This window comes from Coregonus clupeaformis, unplaced genomic scaffold (assembly GCF_020615455.1).
Source record: "Coregonus clupeaformis isolate EN_2021a unplaced genomic scaffold, ASM2061545v1 scaf2394, whole genome shotgun sequence".
Taxonomy (NCBI): domain Eukaryota; kingdom Metazoa; phylum Chordata; class Actinopteri; order Salmoniformes; family Salmonidae; genus Coregonus; species Coregonus clupeaformis.
This window is the reverse complement of record NW_025535848.1, coordinates 28022-41656: the sequence shown is the minus strand read 5'-3', so window position 1 is coordinate 41656 and position 13635 is coordinate 28022. Positions and strand designations below refer to the sequence as shown.

The 13635-nt window shown below is 44.7% G+C and overlaps 1 protein-coding gene across 1 annotated transcript; it reads left to right on the top strand.

The window, feature by feature from the left end:
- The first annotated feature begins 10558 nt into the window (after positions 1 to 10558).
- LOC121562527 (2-hydroxyacyl-CoA lyase 1-like) lies at positions 10559 to 12867 on the top strand. Its single transcript, XM_045219468.1, has 7 exons — positions 10559 to 10864; positions 11506 to 11586; positions 11746 to 11818; positions 12006 to 12083; positions 12260 to 12354; positions 12655 to 12767; positions 12851 to 12867. The coding sequence occupies exons 2-7, from the start codon at positions 11561 to 11563 to the stop codon at positions 12865 to 12867; spliced, it is 402 nt and encodes a 133-aa protein (XP_045075403.1). The 5' UTR covers positions 10559 to 10864; positions 11506 to 11560.
- Positions 12868 to 13635: the final 768 nt, after the last annotated feature.

The window sequence follows — 13635 nt, the reverse complement described above, 5'->3', positions numbered from 1 at the left end:
TACAACTCGCAGGATTTCCATACGTGAGCTTTCAACAACACAGACTGTTGCATCAGCACGAGATCGAAAGTGCATCAAATCTGTACAGCATTGTTACGTCATCACTGATAAACGTTGAAACTGATCAAAAACCGCTGGAGCAGTTCAGTCTAATCCTCCCTAGTGCTGGAGGATTGCGTTAGTTTTCGCTCTGGATGCGCGTTCATTTTGGCAAGGAAATGTGCTGATTTTGCAAGGAGATGGAGAATAAAGAGTTCAAGGTAGACATGTTATTTATTTTTAAATCTTCAATTATATTAATTACTGTGGATTAAATATTGTTTAACAAATGAAATAATGTGCTATTCATGCTGTAATATCAAACTAGAAAGTATATGGCCGGGGAGTCATGAGAGTTGGCTAAAGGTACAGTAGGGTCAAATGGGGGTCAAAGGTTATGACAGCACCTTCATAAATTCGTCCAAAATGGCACCCTCTTCCCTATGTAGGCTAGTGTACTACTTTTGACCAGGAACCATAGAAGGGTTGGCTGACGTCACGAAAATGATGCTCGCGCATCGATGGCCGGAAGTCGTGTATCTTGTTATGATTCTGAACCTCAGCTAACAACAAGCTGCCATGTGGGGAATCGTAGCTCTGTGGCATGTTTCAGCTCGTTGTATGGTGTTATTGATACCAAGTCTTGTTTTGAGGTGTTTTGACTGATATCATGTCTATGCAATGGCTAAAATTCGCTACCTAGCTAACCAACAACAACTGTAACAATGTAGTTGATACGAGTTCATTGTTCAAATGTATTTATGTTTGCATTAAACATTTAGAGACTAAATATAGTTTACATGTTGTCAACAGTCTAAGTCAAACCCTGTCTATTTTGCCCCATAGTTGCATGCCAGTTTTGTTGCTTAACAACCAACCCCTCTATAGAGTCCCACAGTGGAGGTGTGATAATACCCATAAAACCTAGCGGTCAAACAGGGAAATGGTTCCAATCGTTTTTCCACCATTCATTTTTCCCATAGGCGATTTTAGAAACACATAAAATAAGGGCTGTATTTCGTGTAGGCTTACCCTGGCGTGACGTTTTTGTAACCATGTAAATCTCTCTCGGACAAGTTGATGTATTTGATGTATTTTTCTATTACATGTATGACATTTCATTGAGATATTTTGTGTTTTAATGACGCAAAATTGAATTCCACCCTAACTCTGCTTTCTGTTGTCGCTATCAGGATGCAGTGGTGACATTCACTACCGTGACCCACAAGGATGAAACTTCCCAGACCAGCCTCACCCTCAGCAGGGGAAAGAGAAGCTACCCAGACCTACACACCTTTGTGCAGGACATGAAGGACGAGTAAGTTGCTCTTTGGCTTCCCCATGCATCCCCTAGATATGTTCCCTATCTCAATTGCATACTCCTCGTGTCCTCTCTTCTCAAAACCCATTGGGTGAGAAAGCCAGAGGTCCCGCCCTTCTGACCTTCTCATCCAATGGGTTTTGAGAAGGAGGCGAGGAGATTGAGAGTCTCCCATAGTCTCGGGCCAATACAAAGGACTCAACGGACCAAATAACCAATCAGGGATGTCTGGGTGTGGCCTAGTTCCATAGAGGTCAGTCCATAACGTAGTCTAAGATAATAGAGGTAATGTCCATCCATAACGTAATCTAAGATAATAGAGGTAATGTCCATCCATAACGTAATCTAAAATAATAGAGGTAATGTCCATCCATAACGTAATCTAAAATAATAGAGGTAATGTCCATCCATAACGTAATCTAAAATCATAGAGGTAATGTCCATCCATAACGTAATCTAAAATAATAGAGGTAATGTCCATCCATAACGTATTCTAAGATAATAGAGGTAATGTCATGTAGTTCATTGTGTACTTGCATTTATTTACTTTTCAATCATTGGAATCTGCTGAGTGAGAATATGCGTGCCGGGGTGAGTTATAGTCACCTCTAAAGTAGTTAATGTTGGTAAAATGGACCAAACATTCATTTGTGGAAATCCTGCAGGACCTTTAATCCTGAACCACTGCTTTAATTGACTAGCTTGAGTAAATGGTTCTACGTTTTATATCAGTGCAGCCCCTTTAACAAACTACCTCTGTATGGTCTTTTAACATTGCAGATGAGCAGACATGAGTTTAGTGCCAAGTGCATGGATATTGTAGCATGGGTGATGGAGTCTACATCCACTGTGGTTGTTCCCGCCCTTGACCTCACCATGTAGATAGAGCTCTCTGATTCGCCAAGCTCTTCTGGATCAGGAAGTAATGAGGCAGGAGAGGTGACCTCTCTTGGCCGCAGCGTCAGATTCAGCTGTAGTGGAGGACCCATTAGGTGCACCAGCGCCAGAACCGCCTGCAGCACACGCACTCCCACGCCTTTCCCCTCCTCTCACAGGTACCTAGCCCTATCCCATCCTCTCACAGGTACATAGCTCTATCCCCTCCTCTCACAGGTGCCTAGCCCAATCCCCTTCTCTCACAGGTACCTAGCCCTATCCCCTCCTCTCACAGGTACCTAGCCCTATCCATGCCTCTCACAGGTACCTACCCCTATCCCCTCCTCTCACAGGTACCTAGCCCTATCCATGCCTCTCACAGGTACAGTGGGGGAAAAAAGTATTTAGTCAGCCACCAATTGTGCAAGTTCTCCCACTTAAAAAGATGAGAGAGGCCTGTAATTTTCATCATATGTACACCTCAACTATGACAGACAAATTGAGAAAAAGAAATCCAGAAAATCACATTGTAGGATTTTTAATGAATTTATTTGCAAATTATGGTGGAAAATAAGTATTTGGTCACCTACAAACAAGCAAGATTTCTGGCTCTCACAGACCTATAACTTCTTATTTTAAGACGCTCCTCTGTCCTCCACTCGTTACCTGTATTAATGGCACCTGTTTGAACTTGTTATCAGTATAAAAGACACCTGTCCACAACCTCAAACAGTCACAATCCAAACTCCACTATGGCCAAGACCAAAGAGCTGCCAAAGGACACCAGAAACAAAATTGTAGACCTGCACCAGGCTGGGAAGACTGAATCTGCAATAGGTAAGCAGCTTGGTTTGAAGAAATCAACTGTGGGAGCAATTATTAGGAAATGGAAGACATACAAGACCACTGATAATCTCCCTCGATCTGGGGCTCCACGCAAGATCTCACCCCGTGGGGTCAAAATGATCACAAGAACGGTGAGCAAAAATCCCAGAACCACGCGGGGGGACCTAGTGAATGACCTGCAGAGAGCTGGGACCAAAGTAACAAAGCCTACCATCAGTAACACACTACGCCGCCAGGGACTCAAATCCTGCAGTGCCAGACGTGTCCCCCTGCTTAAGCCAGTACATGTCCAGGCCCGTCTGAAGTTTGCTAGAGTGCATTTGGATGATCCAGAAGAGGATTGGGAGAATGTCATATGGTCAGATGAAACCAAAATATAACTTTTTGGTAAAAACTCAACTCGTCGTGTTTGGAGGACAAAGAATGCTGAGTTGCATCCAAAGAACACCTTACCTACTGTGAAGCATGGGGGTGGAACCATCATGCTTTGGGGCTGTTTTTCTGCAAAGGGACCAGGACGACTGATCCGTGTAAAGGAAAGAATGAATGGGGCCATGTATCGTGAGATTTTGAGTGAAAACCTCATTCCATCAGCAAGGGCATTGAAGATGAAACGTGGCTCGGTCTTTCAGCATGACAATGATCCCAAACACACCGCCCGGGCAACGAAGGAGTGGCTTCGTAAGAAGCATTTCAAGGTCCTGGAGTGGCCTAGCCAGTCTCCAGATTTCAACCCCATAGAAAATCTTTGGAGGGAGTTGAAAGTCTGTGTTGCCCAGCGACAGCTCCAAAACATCACTTCTCTAGAGGAGATCTGCATGGAGGAATGGGCCAAACTACCAGCAACAGTGTGTGAAAACCTTGTGAAGACTTACAGAAAACGTTTGACCTGTGTCATTGCCAACAAATGGTATACAACAATGTATTGAGAAACTTTTGTTATTGACCAAATACTTATTTTCCACCATAATTTGCAAATAAATTCATAAAAAATCCTACAATGTGATTTTCTGGATATTTTTTTTCTCATTTTGTCTGTCATAGTTGACGTGTACCTATGATGAAAATTACAGGCCTCTCTCATCTTTTTAAGTGGGAGAACTTGCACAATTGGTGGCTGACTAAATACTTTTTTTCCCCACTGTACCTACCCCTATCCCCTCCTCTCACAGGTACCTAGCCCTATCCATGTCTCTCACAGGTACCTAGCCCTATCCATGCCTCTCACAGGTACCTACCCCTATCCTCTCCTCTCACAGGTACCTAGCCCTATCCATGCCTCTCACAGGTACCTACCCCTATCCCCTCCTCTCACAGGTACCTAGCCCTATCCATGCCTCTCACAGGTACCTAGCCCTATCCCCTCCTCTCACAGGTACCTAGCCCTATCCCCTCTACTCACAGGTACCTAGCCCTATCCACGCCTCTCAAAGGTACCTACCCCTATCCACGCCTCTCACAGGTACCTAGCCCTATCCTCTCCTCTCACAGGTACCTACCCCTATCCTCTCCTCTCACAGGTACCTAGCCCAATCCCTTCCTCTCACAGGTACCTACCCCTATCCCCTCCTCTCACAGGTACCTAGCCCTATCCCCTCCTCTCACAGATACCTAGCTCTATCACCTCCTCTTTTTGCAGGTCTTTCCTGTTATAGGTACAAATATCCATTCCAGATCCACTTAGTGAGAAATACTACTTAGATACTACACAACCACTCTAAAAAGTTTACTCTAAATGTTAATGTTTGGACTGAGTGTGGTTTGAGATGGTTCACAATGCTTCCTTTGAATAACAATAACAAGGTTGAGTTTGTGTCCCAAATTCTTGGATCATATTCTTTTATTTTGTTACCATGTACTATTAATTTCTGTTGTGCATTCTGCAGGTGTTTGACCTCTTTGCTGAGTGAGGACAAAGAGTGATATGTCTCCTCACCTGAGGGTGGCGATAGAGAGATGAGACACAGACCACACTCAGCACCACTGAGATCTGTGTTTGGCATCTCTGAGGACTCTGTCTTCGACATGGTCCAGAGCGGCCAGTCGCAGGGTGACATCGTACCGCTGCCCAAACGGAGTAGACATGAGAAATACAGACCAAGCAAAATGTCAACGGACGGCAAGTTTATGATGGGTATTGTCGAGTTGGTTATAAACCTTCTCAACTCCAGATTGGCTGAGCTAATGCGAAGTGTCAGTCAGGGAACTCTAGTTCTGCTGACTGGAAGTATCTCAGCAAGTCAACAGTTTGCCCAAGAGATGCTAAGCATGGCGACTTCTAAGATGTATTCCCATGCCATAGAGCATATTGCGCTCGGCCACAAGTCTCCCCTTGAGTAAGAGAGGGAGCTTGAGGCCATCTTGGGTCCTCTGGCTGGACAGGTCATAGTCATCATCATAGAGAGCATCATCAAGGCTAAAACCAACGGAGGAAATGAGGGGAGAGCGACCAGCCCCTTGACCTATTTTCTAACTGCCATTTCGGCAGAAATACAAAGCCTAGTGGTTCACAGATCGGCTAGCAGACCATCCACCAGACTGTCCAACAACGACCCACTGCTGAACATTTCCAAGTCGAAGGTCTTAAGATCAGTTCTGCTCAAAATGGCAGAGCTCTTTGGCCAAGGTCCAAGTGAAACCTGTCTAGTTCCACTAGTCCAGAGTCAGTCCAACAACTCCATTTGCGACTGGACTGTGAATGCAGGCACCATTCATCCAAGTACATTTCTGTCCGACAACAGAATGACAGAAGTGTCATCCGATGTTGTGGATCTTGTACTTGAGGTTTTTTGGATAACAGGATTTTTGGATAACAGGAACCCGTCAAGGGCACAGAGTGCCTGCTCCCACAACTCAGCTAGTGGAGCAATAGATATGAGAGCTCTTGCTGGGGACTTGGTCAGACAGGTGTCTGTCAAACTCAGTCCGTTTGTATCTGACAGTCAACTCTCCACCATGTCCATGACAGATCTGTCATCATCTTTTTCTGACTCCACCTTGAAGCAGTTGTGTTCTCGCTCTGCTGTTGCTCTGGCAACTGCCTGTCAAGCAATCAAAACAGAGCTCGAGAACCAGAGACCTACCAACCTGGCAGCCAGAGACCTACTATCGTCTCTGGTAGAGACCATTGAGGACATGGATATCTCTGACATCCTCCAGGGCCCGTCGGCCATTTTGGAGGAGGCTGCTGTGATAAAGCACCCAGAGATGTCCACCTCGACAATATACAGATCTCTGCTTCTCGACTCATCTCTCGCCTCCTCTAAGATGGTCACTGAGAGCATTATCTTCAACAACCGATGCCCATCAGAGGAGAATGTGAGTATTCAGAAGGAGCTCCCTGCTGATAAAGTTAACATCCTCCATGGTCAACCAGTGGAGGAGTATATTGTCAAAGCTGAGCAATGCATCATTCAGGTCATTCAGGATGCAGCTGTGACATATACTGCTGCGCTGGATAGAACCGACTCTTGTGGGAAACTGTCGGAAATCCTATCTGTCCATGTTTCCTCAGAGAATATTGAGGAGGCATCCTCTGATCTCTTTGGTGGAATTATTTCCGACCTGCATGAGGTATCTGAGGTCAATAAGGCCTCCATGCGTACGAAATCAGGTCGCAAAATGTTTTGGGTGGAAGTGAGTTCAGGTTCCCAGATGATTTATACCAAAACCCTGGACAAACTAAGGAAACTGTTCACCTCCCACCATCTCACTGAGGGAAAAAATACTCCTGTGCAAATCGAGCTCTCTGCAACTGGACTACTTGTAACTGAGGCCACTGTGGAGGAATCTCCTGTACAGAAGACAGACAGTAAGACCCCTTCTAAGTTCTCAGCCTCAGCCCACCAGCTCACCCTCGACACCTGCACTAAAGGGGTAATCAAACAGGTGATCTCGGTGCTGAGGGTGGACACTTCAAAGGAAGACTGCTCCGCTTCCGTTGGGGAGAGCACGTCAAATTCATCCTTCGATTTCAACCAGAAGTTGGACTCGATAATTTCGAAATTGGAGGACCTCACCATTTCGAGTGACGTGACGTCAGCCGAGATTGCCACACTCACGCAATCTCTTAGTGCAGCCAGCAGAACCTCTAACATTTCCATCCAGAGCTTTCACAGTGCTGAGTTCCGAGCTAAGGCCAAACACATTGTGAGTGAGACCATTCTCAGAGCTGCTAGCAAAGCCAGCCATTCTTTGCTATGCATGCCTAGCACCACCTTCTCACACCATGCGGTTTCTACAGCCGAAGATATAGTAAATATTATCATGCAAGACCTTGAAAGTGTATCCCAGTACACTGTGGATGACGCAGACTCCTTCCCACTAGAAGAGAAAAAGCTGGAGTCCCAGCTCAAACCCAGAGTTGTCTTTGACAACTTATTGAATGCTGCTCAAACCATGTACCACAGAGTAAAGGATAGACTGAACATCTTTTTCTCTTTTCCACCGGTGTCAGTCACCACAGCCAAATATGTGCTGGACTCCACCCCTGTGGAGACACTCAGACGTTCTAAGTCCGCTGACACTGCTCTTGTTGAGGACAGGAGCCGCCCTCCGTCTGTGAGAAGTGAGAAGCCTTTGTCAAAAGTATGTTTGGCTAAATGGTCTAAAGCCCTTGTGTCTTCGAGTGGCTCTTCAACAGACCACCATGTAATTGACACATGCAGTGAGGATTTCACTCTGCCCACCAGGAGTATGTCAGTTGTGAGCAACAACAGTTTGAAGAGAGCCTCTCCTCTCCACGGCAGTGGATTGAGTGAAAGTTGCAAACCTCTTGTGGCTCTAAAAGACGTAACAGTGGCAGTCAGCCAAGAAGGCTTTAGCAAAACTGCAAAGAAGACGCTCAGCTTGATCCTAAATGTGATCAAGTGTAGAGTGGCCAACTCTGAGAGTTCATCTGTTGGGCAGATTGCAAGTGAGGAGTGTCTGATGGCCACTAACATGTTAGACTCTGTACTGGAGAGCCTTGACCAGTTGCCAGACATGAGTGCTGCCGATGAGATCACAAGGACAGAATCCCATTCCTCTATCGCAATGGATGAGAAAGGTTCACGGTCAACGCTTGTGAGCCAACAAGAAATAAACATATCTGACACCAATATCATAGTGAAAACTATAATGGACACAATCAAGACGGACGACCCAGAGATGACTTCAGCAGAAGAAAATCTGGATAGGCTCCTGTCAGTTGAAGCCCTTCAAGGTGCGTCTGGCAACCTGATTGCAAAGGTCCATGGTCTTATTCAGGAGATAACCATAAACCGCCAGCTTCAATCAATGGTTGGCCACAGAAGCCTCTCTCAACCAGCGCTGCCTAAACCAGCCCTGAGGAAGCTGTCAAAGGACGATGCCTCAGAGCTCATTTACAACTTTGCCCAGACTTCTGTTAGGAGACTCCTGGGGCAGTGTATGGGAAGGCCTATGCCACCATCGGCTGAAATGGTTTTGGATCAGGTCATCAAGTTGATGACAGACGTGGTGATGGACAGCCTGACTTATGTGTCCAAGTCTACAATGGAGGATGGTAAGTGAAAGGACCTATTTTCATCTGCATAGGACTTAATTGTAACATGATGCTCAATACATTGCGTTTTATGATGTGAAATTCACTGGTTGTGTCCAAAATGGCACCTTCTTCCATATTTAGTGCACTACTTTTGACCCTATGGGCCCTGGTCAAAAGTAGTGCACTATTTGGGATGCAGTGACTGACTTCAATGGCTGCATCCTCTTCTCCCAGTTATTGTACACAGGTCGGTCACACTAGCGTGCTCTTCTCACTCAGACACCAGCAATGCCACAAGTGTCATCACTCATGGTGTTGTAGCTGACCTTAATGCTACTGAGGAATTCCCTGCCAGGAGCCTTAGCCCGGCTGATGTAAAGGCTGACGGCATGGCCCGTCTTCCCTCTGCCAGAGGGGAAGAGACTAAGAAGAACAGGAAGTGGCGTTTCCCTACCGAAAATGCATTCGTTTCCAAAGATCATGATTAAGGCAGGGTGCTCTGTGTTTTGAGATTACCTCTGTAAGGCAGGGCTGAAATTTACCCTACAGATTCACTACACCCCTATTGTCTCTCAGCATTAGAACAAAACTGTTGTCATTTTCTTTAGGAGGTTGAGTGAGGACGCTGTAATGCAATCCTAATACACATGGGAGAGAGTCAATGGCTATGTCCCAAATGGCACCCTATTCCCTATATAGTGCACTACTTTTTACCAGAGCTCTCTGGGCCCTTGCCAAAAGTAGTGCCTTACGTAGCTGAATAGGGTGCCTTTTGGGATGCACACTCTGTATTTTACACAGGCTCAGTTGTCCTGATGTGTTTTGTCAACAGCTGTTCAAGACAAAAGGGGAACCGAAGAGACACCCTGAACTGGATGCGCTGCCTACCAAACGTCTCAGAGAGACTCATATTTCACAGGGTAAGTGATAAGCATCGATAATGTCATATTGATGTATCACCCTATGACAAGCTTGTTAAAACAGTGACAACAGATACAGGCAGACCGACGGACAGACATGCAGACAGACAGGCAGACTGACAGGCAGACGGACAGGCAGACAGACAGACAGGCAGACAGAAAGACAGGCAAACAGGCAGACAGACAGACAGGCAGACAGGCAGACTGGCAGACTGGCAGACTGGCAGACTGGCAGACGGACAGACACAAACACACACATTCATTTTCTGATTATGAAATGTTCTTATGACAGATGCTGAGTGTGAGGTTCCAGAGTTTCCATCCACTTCCCCACCCAAAGAGGACCTGACAACCACACCAGCCCCTGCTCCCCAGGAGTCCCAGTCCCGTAAACGCCCACTCATAGTCAGGGTGTTACACGCTCTCTCCAGAGCCATCTCCAAACCATTCAGAGGAGCTTCTGGGAAGAAGAATTAGCCAAATGCCTGATTTTATTAATATGATATTTTAATCAGAGCCTTTATTTAATAAAACAATACTGCATTGATTTCTGTCTATAGTAGTCTTCATGTATGTGCAAGATAACGGTAAAGTACTTCAAACCACATAGTCAAAAGTATTCATAGTGAAGTACCGTTTATGATTATTGATTGTGGAAATACACATAATACAGAAAAGTTGTTGTCACATATAAAGACAGACATAAAGGAGAACTCTGTAGACCAGTCACATTCTCAAGCCATAACTAAATCCATGAATGGATCTCCTATAAGATGACAGGAGAACATTTGTAACACTTTCTATGAAGCCTATATCTATAATGCATACACTCAAGTCATTTACATTTTACATTTTAGTCATTTAGCAGAAGCTCTTATCCAGAGCGACTTACAGTTAGTGAGTGCATACATTTTTTTTTCATACTGTCATACACTCATAATGACTTAATTGAGTTAAGTGTTAAGTTAAGTGCAGTTATAAACACATAATGAGGGCTTATTATGTATTTCTTGCAATAAAATAGAAAAATGCTACTAGTTTATTAAATATTCATGACTGCTATTGCACGGCTCATGTCCACACTTCTGTACAATAGGGGGCAGTAATGCACCATAACGTTGGATGCCAACTGCCTATAAACCCCACTGAAGAAGAAAAAGCTACTCATGTAATGCATGCTGGAAAGCAGACAAAAACTAATGATTTGCAAGAGATCTAAACAAGATTTATAAGCTACTGAACAACAAGTCCAAGAAATCATTGCTAACCGCGTTTGCACTTTGAACAGATTTCTCGACAATAATAATGGAAGATGTGACTGGGGCTCAGCTCATTGCAGAGGCACTAAAAGCTCAGGTGAAGTGTGTGCAATATATATAAAACAGTGTTCTACTGTGTAACCGTGTTACTAATAATATATTAGTCGCTGATCATGTCCTTGGCAGTGAGAATGTAGCACTACGAGTTGTGAAAGTGTGCCATAGGTCATTGCACTGGTATAGCTAACTATTAATATTGTTGTAGAAAAACATTTAGATGTTTATGTGGAATAGTATATGTTAACACCCTTGTTGATGCATGCCAATGTGTGTGTCAATGCAAAGAAAATCTAAACTACATTGTAACAATTCATATACAATTCAGTATGAAAATGCTAAATGACTAAAAATGTTTAAAAAAAAGGTAAATATACTGTATCTACATGTAACTCTCTACAGAATGTAGAATATATGTTTGGAATAGTTGGTGTTCCAGTCATTGAAGTAGCTATGGCAGCTCAATCCTCAGGAATAAGCCACCTTTTTATTACTAAACCAGCTCTCCCCAAATCATGTGATATTAACTACCCGTACATAGACTACAGGAGCGTGTAGTGTGTGAGGGTCAGTTTCATAGCTTTTTTGCATTGCTAATTATGTCTGCCTGTCTGTCTGATCCTTTGTGTGTCTGTCTGCCTGTCTTCCTGTCTGTCCCTCTGTCTGTCTGTTCCTCTCCAGTCCAGGTGCGTGTCTGGTTGTGTCTGGACCGGGACTCATCCATGCACTTGGTGGAATGGCCAACGCTAACATGAACTGCTGGTATGCTAGAACTCCACAAACAGAAGACCCTACTACTCATGTTCAGTGGTCCTTTCAAAAGAAGGGATGCTATCCGCACACTGCAAAAAATGATCTGAGGACTCCAAACTATCTCAGATTGTCAGTTGATGTCATTGTGTGATACCTCTCTCTCTGTAGGCCTGTGATTGTTATTGGAGGCTCCTCCGATCAAAACCAAGAGACCACTGGGGCGTTTCAAGAGTTTCCACAGGTACCGATTCAACCATGATATTTCTGACTTTTGAACATTAGGGGTTGTTTCCCAGGACACAGATTAAGCCTAGTCATGGCCTAAAAAGCAAACTCAATAGAGAATCTCTGTCTGGGAAACTGGCCCTAGCAGTTGAATTGCTGAAAGAGGAAATCATGTGTTATTTGTGGTCCTCTTTCTCTGTCAGGTGGAGGCATGCAGATTGTACAGTAAGTTCTCTGCTAGGTCTAGCAGTCTGGATATGATCTCCTCAGTGGTAGAGAAGGTATACAGTCTACTCTGACTCCCTCTGTGTAGTCCTCTTCATATCATTTGGTATCACCTGCAATTGTCTGTTTTCTGACCTCTAATTTTCCAGCTTAGCAAGGTACCTTAACTGCTTCATAAGAGCACAGCACAGCCTTAATTGATCTGAATGGAAGGGTGTTTGGTCTGTCTAAGGCAGCACGCACTAGCATGTATGGACGTCCAGGTGCTGTATACGTAGACATATCTGGGGACATGGTCAATGCTAAATTGGACAGGAGCAGAGCCAGGTTAGTGGCCATCACTGTCTTTCATCCATTTAAAAATGTCTACTAATGTGTTACTGTTGAATATGTATACCTCTGAATTCACATCACTGTAGTCATTTTTATTTTATCTTGTTATACCTTTTAACGTCTGAAGTGAACCAGAAATTAAATTACTTAGAAAATATAGCACTATATCAAAATATTCTCATCAGAGAATAGCAATAAGCCTCGATAGACCTTCATGGTTTATTTACATATGCAATAAAGTTGCTAGGTAACATGTTTAATGTTTGACCTATTATTTATTATTTCCTTTGTCAGAGAGGTGCCCTGTAGTCCACCTCCTCCTGTGAGTATGGCTGACCATATGGCGATCACAGAAGCACTGGCGGTCCTGAAAGGAGCCAAACGGCCTTTACTCATCATTGGCAAAAGTAGGCATTGCTTTTTTAATAGCCAGATAATCTGGGGGAACAGAACTAAAATCTTGCATAATTGCGTCAGATACTTGGATAAGGTCTGGGGAGATGCTAAGAGAAAGATACTAACGCCACTTGCGAACTCTCCACCCCCTAAACGGAAACTCTCTGCAAGGTTCCGGCAAGTTTATGGGCCAAATGTCCCCTCCCGTTCTGAAATTGAAAAGATGCGAGCACCTGCGAAATCGGGATTTGTCCAAATGATTAGTGGTGAAAAATCAGCGTACCGGAACAAAGTTGTCACATCCCAGTCTGTTGACAGACGCTACTTCCAGTTATGTTACGTGCGTCTGTCCAAGAGAGATCAATAGCCAGCTGAGACGCACTGTAACACATATAGCACTGTACCACGGTTCAGTTGAAAACTGGGCCACGTTCAGTCGACAAATGTTGTTGACATGATTTCTCATTCTACCTGTCCGAGAGGCACGTTCGTTCTACATGCTATATTTCTATCTGAACGTTGCACAACGTTTTGCTCAGCTGAATGCATCCCAGTTGTGAAGGCCAGTCTGTTGAAATCCGTGTGGCAGTGCCCTCTGTCTGTGTCCCTCTGCAGGTGCAGCCCATTGAAGAGCAGAGGGGGCTCTGAAGGAGCTGGTGGAGGGGTGTGACCTGCCCTTCCTGCCCACCCCCATGGGTAAAGGGGTGCTGCCTGACGATCACCCCAACTGTGTTGCTGTTGCCCGCTCCAGGTCAGCCTCTCCTTCTCTCAGCTGGCATCATATTCATGTACAGACCATTGACTGTATAAGTAGGACCAATAATTTCCCTGACCATTTGAACGGACCAGGAAACTCCTGAAATCCCTATCTATAACTAG